At 42.2% G+C, this 7,909-nt stretch overlaps 1 protein-coding gene across 4 annotated transcripts; it reads right to left on the bottom strand.

Annotated features, from left to right (window-relative positions):
• Positions 1–5,644: 5,644 nt before the first annotated feature.
• LOC103635276 (armadillo repeat-containing protein 7) lies at positions 5,645–7,692 on the bottom strand. Of its 4 annotated transcripts, none has more exons than XR_002749030.2 (5): positions 7,399–7,670; positions 6,999–7,051; positions 6,837–6,873; positions 6,088–6,178; positions 5,645–5,992 (listed from the first exon to the last, which is right to left on the bottom strand). XR_002749030.2 is itself a non-coding variant. In XM_008657766.4 (5 exons), the coding sequence occupies exons 1-5, from the start codon at positions 7,526–7,528 to the stop codon at positions 5,874–5,876; spliced, it is 504 nt and encodes a 167-aa protein (XP_008655988.1). In that variant the 5' UTR covers positions 7,529–7,692; the 3' UTR covers positions 5,668–5,873. The 4 variants fall into 4 exon arrangements, 1 of the variants encoding a protein (XP_008655988.1); XR_557270.4 differs by having other exon boundaries at positions 5,657–5,992; positions 6,999–7,180; positions 7,258–7,490; XR_004851953.1 differs by having other exon boundaries at positions 5,668–5,992; positions 6,088–6,252; positions 6,999–7,180; positions 7,258–7,491.
• Positions 7,693–7,909: the final 217 nt, after the last annotated feature.

Here is a 7,909-nt window from a genome sequence, read left to right as displayed (position 1 = left end):
CTGTCGGGCTCAATGAAGATGAAATGGCGCTTATCATCAAGCGCTTCAAGATCACGCTTAAAGGACGCAAAGAGTACTCCAACAAGAACAAAACAAGGGGAAAGCGCTCCTGCTTCAAATGCGGTAAGACTGGTCATTTTATTGCACAATGCCCCGATAAAGATAATGACCAGGGACAAGAGAAGAGCGGGAAGAAGGAAAAGAAGAAGAACTACAGGAAGGCGAAGGGCGAGACACACCTTGGAAAGGAGTGGGATTCTGACTACTCCTCATCTAACTCCGACGATGATGGATTGGCTGCCTCAGCCTTCGACAAGTCTTCGCTCTTCCCTAACGAACGCCACACTTGCCTCATGGCCAAGGAGAAGAAGGTACGTATTTGAGATTCCTCTAAGTACTCTTCTTCTAGTGATGAGGAATCCTCCGATGACGAAGTAGATTACTCTGGTTTATTTAAAGGTTTAGATACAGCCAAAGTAGAGAAAATTAATGAATTAATTGATGCTCTAAATGAAAAGATAGACTGCTAGAAAAGCAAGAGGGCATTTTGTATGAGGAACATGACAAATTTGTTAGTGTACAAAAATCTCTTGCTTTAGAAACTAAGAGAAATGAAATGCTATCTTCTGAGTTATCTGCTTGCCATGAATCTATCTCTAGTTTAAAGAATTTAAATGATGAATTAAATGCTAAGCTAGAGGAAGTTAGTAAAATAAGTTCATGTGTAGAGCATGTTAGTATTTGTAATAGATGTAAGGACTTTGATGTTGATGCCTGTGATGAACATCTTATTTCTATTACTAAATTAAATGATGAGGTGGCAAGTCTTAATGCTCAACTTAAGACTTGCAAAATTGATTTTGATAAATTCAAATTTGCTAGGTATGGCTACACTATTGGTAGACAGCCCTCAATTAAGGATGGACTTGGTTTTCGAAAGGAAACCAAGAACTTAATAAGCCAAAGGATTTCCGTTCTCAACAAGGAAGGCCCCTATGGCGAGTAGTCCTCAAAGGAACCATGCCTTTATTTATGATAGGAACATTGCTAGTCATTCTCATTATAATAAGAGTTATGTTCATACTGCTTATAATAATTCACATGCTATGTTTGCCTCTAGTTCTACTTTTGTTCATGGTAGAAGTAGGCCTAGGAGAAATCATGTTGTGCCTCATGTGCCTAGGAAAATGTGCAATGAACCCACTACTGTTTTTCATGCTTGCAACACTTCTTTTGTACTTTCATGTAAGAATGAAAAAGTAGTTGCTAGGAAGTTGGGATCCAAATGCAAGGGAGACCAGACTTGTATTTGGGTTCCAAAAATTATTGTGACTAACCTTGCAGGACCCAACAAGAGTTGGGTACCTAAAACCCAAGCTTAAAATTGCCTTGCAGGTTTATGCATCCGGGGGCTCTAGCTGGATAATCGACATCGGATGCACAAACCAAATGACAGGGGAGAAGAAGATGTTCACCTCCTACGTCAAGAACAAGGATTCCCAGGATACGATCATCTTTGGAGATGGGAACCAAAGCAAGGTCAAAGGCTTGGGCAAGATTGCCATCACTAACGAGCACTCAATATCGAATGTATTTCTAGTAGAGTCGCTTGGGTACAACCTTCTGTCTGTAAGTCAATTGTGTCACATGGGTAACAATTGTCTATTTACAAACGTTGATGTATCTGTCTTTAGAAGGAGTGATGGTTCATTAGCTTTTAAGGGTGTATTAGACGACAAACTCTACTTAGTTGATTTTTCGAAAGAGGAGGACGATCTAGATGCATGCTTAATAGCTAAGACTTATATGGGTTGGCTTTGGCATCACCGTCTAGCACATGTTGGGATGAAGAACCTTCATAAACTTCTAAAGGGAGATCATGTGTTAGGACTAACCAATGTCTGTTTTGAGAAAGACAGACCCTGTGCAGCATGTCAGGCAGGAAAACAGGTGGCAAGCACACATCACGGCAAGAATGTGATGACAACATCAAGACCACTGGAGCTCCTTCACATGGATCTTTTCGGACCCATTGCCTATCTAAGCATCGGGCGAAGTAAGTATGGTCTTGTAATTGTTGATGATTTTTTCTACTTCACTTGGGTGTTCTTTCTACAGGATAAGCCAGAAACCCAAGGGACCCTAAAGCGCTTCTTAAGGAGTGCTCAAAATGAGTTTGAGCTTAAAGTGAAAAAGATAAGGAGCGACAATGGGTCCGAGTTCAAGAATCTACAAGTTGAAGAATTTATTGAGGAGGAAGGCATCAAGCACGAGTTCTCCGCTCCCTACACACCACAGCAAAACGGTGTGGTAGAGAAGAAGAACAGGACGCTTATCGACATGGTGAGAACGATGCTTGGAGAGTTCAAGACGCCCTAGCGGTTTTGGTCGGAAGATGTGAACACAGCCTGCCACGCCATAAACCAGCTCTATCTGCATCGCCTCCTCAAGAAGACCTCCTACGAACTTCTTAATGGTAACAAACCCAATGTTTCTTACTTTCGTGTATTTGGGAGCAAATGCTACATTCTGGTGAAGAAAGGTAGACATTCTAAATTTGCTCCCAAGGCTGTAGAAGGGTTTTTACTAGGATATGACTCAAATACAAAGGCGTATAGAGTCTTCAACAAATCATCAGGATTAATTGAAGTCTCTAGCGACGTTGTATTTGATGAGACTAATGGCTCTCCAAGAGAGCAAGTTGATCTTGATGATATAGATGAAGTTCCAACGGTCGCAATGCGCACGATGGCGATAGGTGATGTGCGACCACAGGAGCTACAGGAACAAGATCAGCCTTCTTCCTCGACATTGGTGCATCCCCCAACTCAAGATGATGGACATGTACCTTAAGAAGAGGAGCGTGATCAAAGGGGAGCACAAGAAGAACATGTTATGGAGGAAGAAGCACCACGAGCCCCTCCAACTCAAGTCCGAGCGACGATCCAAAGATATCACCCCGTCGATCAGATTTTGGGTGACATCAGCAAGGGAGTAACTACTCGCTCACGATTAGCTAATTTTTGTGAGCATTACTCGTTTGTCTCTTCTATTGAGCCTTTCAGGGTAGAAGAGGCCTTACAGGATTCGGACTGGGTGTTGGCCATGCAGGAAGAGCTCAACAACTTCAAAAGGAATGAAGTCTGGAGCCTGGTGCCACGTCCAAAGCAAAATGTTGTGGGAACCAAGTGGGTGTTCCACAACAAGCAAGATGAGCACGGAGTGGTGACGAGAAACAAGGCTCGAATTGTGGCAAAAGGTTATGCCCAAGTCGTAGGTTTGGATTTTGAGGAGACTTTTGCTCCTATGGCTAGGTTAGAGTCTATTAGAATATTATTAGCCTATGCCGCTCACCACTCTTTTAGGCTGTTTCAAATGGATGTAAAGAGTGCCTTCCTCAACGGGCCAATCAAGGAGGAGGTATACGTGGAACAACCCCCTGGCTTTGAGGATGACAGGTATCCCGACCATGTGTATAAGCTCTCTAAGGCGCTCTATGGACTTAAGCAAGCCCAAGAGCATGGTATGAATGCCTTAGATATTTCTTTATTTCTAATGCTTTCAAGGTTGGGAAAGCTGATCCCACTCTTTTTACAAAGACTTGCAATAGTGATCTCTTTGTTTGCCAAATTTATGTTGATGACATAATATTTGGTTCTACTAATCAAAAGTCTTGTGTGGAGTTTAGCAGGGCGATGATGCAAAAATTCAAAATGTTGATGATGGGTGAGTTGGCATACTTCCTTGGATTCCAAGTGAAGCAACTCAAGGATGGCACTTTCATCTCCCAAACAAAGTACACTCACCATCTTCTCAAGAGGTTTGGGATGAAGGATGCCAAGCCCGCGAAGACACCGATGGGAACCGACAGGCATGTCGACCTCAACAAAGGAGGTAAGTGTGTTGATCAAAAGGCATACCGGTCCATGATAGGTTCATTACTTTATCTTTGTGCTAGTAGACCGGACATTATGCTTAGTGTATGCATGTGTGCTAGATATCAATCCGACCCCAAGGAATGTCACCTTGTGGCCGTTAAGCGAATTCTTCGATATTTAGTTGCTACGCCGTGCTTCGGGATCTGGTATCCAAAGGGGTCTACCTTTGACTTAATTGGATACGTAGACTCTGATTATGCCGGGTGCAAGGTTGGTAGGAAAAGTACATCAGGGACGTGCCAATTTCTAGGAAGGTCCCTGGTGTCCTGTAGTTCCAAGAAACAAACATCTGTTGCCCTATCCACCGCTGAGGCCGAGTATGTTGCCGCAGGATAGTGTTGCGCGCAACTACTTTGGATGAGGCAAACCCTCCGGGACTTTGGCTACAATCTGAGCAAAGTCCCACTCCTATGTGACAATGAGAGTGCAAATGGTGGATAATCCTGTTGAACACAGCCGCACTAATCACATAGACATCCGGCATCACTTCCTGAGGGATTCACCAGCACAAGGGAGATATTGATATTTATCATATTAGCACCGAGAACCAGCTAGCCGATATCTTCACCAAGCCGTTGGATGAGAAAACATTTTGCAGGTTGCGTAGTCAGCTAAATGTCTTAGATTCGCGTAACTTGGATTGATCTATATCATACATGTGTTCTATGCCTCTGATCATGTTACCTTGAGCATTTACATTATTCGTTGTATACTTATGGTACTCAAGTTGTACAAGTCCTCCCTAGACCTCACAAGTCCATATGCAAATGGTGCACATATTTAGGGGGAGATGTGCTACAACTTGACCCTTTGAGACTAACCTATTTGTTTGAGTATACTTGATGTAGTCTCAAAGGTGCATTGAAAGGGAAAGGTGAACTTGGACGATGAAAAGACTTCCACTGCACTCCGGTATTAGTGTACTTACTTCCAAGTTCATACTTGCAATCTCATTGTCTTTTTGCTCTTAATTGACATTTTCGGTGAAGCAATGGGGTTCAAGGGCCAAAAATGATCCCGTTTTGGTGCTTAATGCCAAAGGGGGAGAAATTAAGTCCAAAACAAATGGATCGGCCAACCACTTGAGAATTTTGAAAATAGTAGAGCTAGAATTTGTGTTTTGACAAAAATTATCTTATTGCAAAATTTGGTCTCTTATGGGGGAGAAGTTTGATTATGGGAAAAGGGGGGAGTTTTTTTGGAACTTGATCAATTTTTCTCTTGGAATATCTCTCTATTTGCCCAAACAAGTGTGTTTGACTTAGAGATAGGAAAAAGAATTTAAATTGCAAAAACAAACTAAGTGGTGGCAAAGAGTGATCCAAATATGCACTACACGACGGTTCACTTACAGCGACCTACGGTTGGTTGCTAAAACGGCCTTCAGCGACCTACGGTTGGTCGCTAAAAACTTTTAGCGACCCATAAGGATGGTCGCTGTAAGTGCCGTCGCTAAAGGCTTTAGCGACCGACATCTTTTTAGCGACCGACCGTCCGTTGCTAATATTGTATATTTAGCGACCAATCGTGGGTTGCTGTACTATAGATTTAGCAACCAACTGTAAGTCGTCATACTATACATTTAGCAACCAACAGAAAGTTGCCCTTTTTACAGTTGTTATTAATAATAATATACATTTAATTAAGCACCACAAATCACATATTTTTATACACAAATCATAAAGGCATACACAGTTAATCAGTATACCACAATCATAGATCCATCACATAAACACAAAAGCACCACAATTATATATTCACAAAAGCATCACAATTATAATATCATTCACAACTAGATCATTTACGGATAGCTAGCTAGATCATTCACAAAAGCTCCAGAGATGATCAGTCACAAAAGCACCACAACTACATCACTAATGTTTCATATCACTCTAGCTATTGTTCAAAAGCCCACAACTACATCACTCTAGCTGCTCAAGAGCTGATCACTATATCTTCAGAAATGCTTATAGTATTCCGCACTAGGCTCCATAAGCATTGTACAACCAACGGGATTCCACCACACTGAGTAATGATTAAAGAATTTGCAGGATCTGCATGTAGAAAGGTGGATACAGAAGGTATTGAGTGCTTCATTGAATTCACATCGTTTAGTAAATCAAAGAATTCGAGTTATTGTGTTGCTCACCTTCACAGGAGTTACATATTCCACCAATGCCGAACTCGACAAGCTTTTCATTTGGCTCTGTAATGCAGTCCAAGAATAACTCAAGAACAACCTGGCGCATGAAGGCATAATTAAAAGGGTCATAAGCAAAATTTGCCAGGTTAGCAACAATCTTCTCCTTAGATTCTGAAACAAGACAGATAAAGTGAGTGTACAATTTATAATAGCATGGAACTTATAGAGTTCCACATAAAGAATACATCTCAATGAGCTTCTTCTTAATAAATTGACCACACAGGACAAATTTTCAATTCTCACGTATCTAAAACCTAATCAGAGCATCCAGAAACCATACATATAGCAAGTACTGTCAGCACACTACACATTTTCATTTTCCCATCTAGATGTTTACACCAATTTAGTTTATGCTGCATATCTTTGTTTTGCCTTCTAGATCTCCAGTGCACGTGTACTATACTGTTCTAAATGTTTAAACAGTTGGTCGATGTCCAATAGTGAAGCATAACTCAATACTAAAATGTATTTCCACTTGAACTAATACGTGTAATAGATCCCATCACAATGAAGCAATCAATTAGGATCAACAAAGCATCGCCTCTAATCACACAAATTACTAGTACATTTTTCAGACTAAAGCACAGTGCTGTTGAGACTGTTTCCTAAACTGACACTCAAGAAGATAGAGAATTATAGAGACTGGTCTAAAGGGTGTGTCCTGTAAAAGAACCAAGCGTAAAGTAGACACCAACCTTCATTTGTGGCGTTCTGGAACTGGGTCACGAGATCCTGGGCACAAGCAATCAAGCGGAACGGGTTAATTAGCGAGAAACAAATTTGCAAGGTGAATTTCCTGTGCTAGCACCAATCGATTGGTAATGAAAAAACAAAGAGAGGGACCAGTCGATACCGACCTGAAGGTACTGGTCTCGCGGAGTGCCAGAACGGCCGGTGGGACAAGAAGCACCTGGTCATTTAAATCGAACAGAAACGATGAGTCTGCCCGGTCATAAATTTTCCCGTGTTTGTCTGCTTCCTTGTGAGAGATCAATTCACCAGTATATTCTCCAAGATAATCATTTTTATTTACAGGATTCTACATATGGCAAGGAAAATTAGCGAGAACAAGAAAGGAAGCATCACACGCAGAGGTATTTTGTTCGGTTATCTGACCTTAATGAATGCACCCCAACCTGCAACATCAGATCTTCCTAACAAAATCTTGTAATTATACCAGATCCGAATACAAATAGCGAGTTAGGGTTTGGGTGCTCGGTTTGGCACCGCAGGAAGGGAAGACGGGGTTGGGAGTACCTGGTGGTGCTTGTCGCCGGCGAAGGGTCCCAAGAAGACCTGGGCACCTGCCACCCAGTCGTCGCCAAGAGGAGAGAGAGAGCACGCAAGGGAGGGGGCAGAGGGCGGCCATGGAAGAGGCGAGCTCCATGGAGGGAGGGGCGTTGGCCACCAAGAAGGGGAGGGCGCCATGGGAACCAGGGAGGAGATGGTGAGCAGAGGGGGGGGGGGCGAGCTGCAGCACCAGAGAGAGTGCATGAAGGAGATGAGAGGGGCGGTGGTGGGAAGATGCCAGGGAGAGGGTGGAGACAGCGACGGCGTGGGAGGGAGAGTTAGGTAGATGGGCCCCTAGTGGGCCTTAGGGTTAGGGAGGGTTTTCTTTTTTTTATTTATTTCGAAATGCATTTTTAAATTACTCAAAAATTAATAAAAAATTTACCAAATAAATAATAAACATTTGAATAAATTATTATAAATGCAAATAAATAATAAACATTTGAAACGACTTTCAACTCGAATCTAATATTATATA

This window comes from Zea mays, chromosome 8, assembly GCF_902167145.1.
Source record: "Zea mays cultivar B73 chromosome 8, Zm-B73-REFERENCE-NAM-5.0, whole genome shotgun sequence".
NCBI lineage: Eukaryota > Viridiplantae > Streptophyta > Magnoliopsida > Poales > Poaceae > Zea > Zea mays.
The sequence above is the reverse complement of the archived record's forward strand: the minus strand, read 5'-3'. Positions and strand labels throughout refer to the sequence as shown.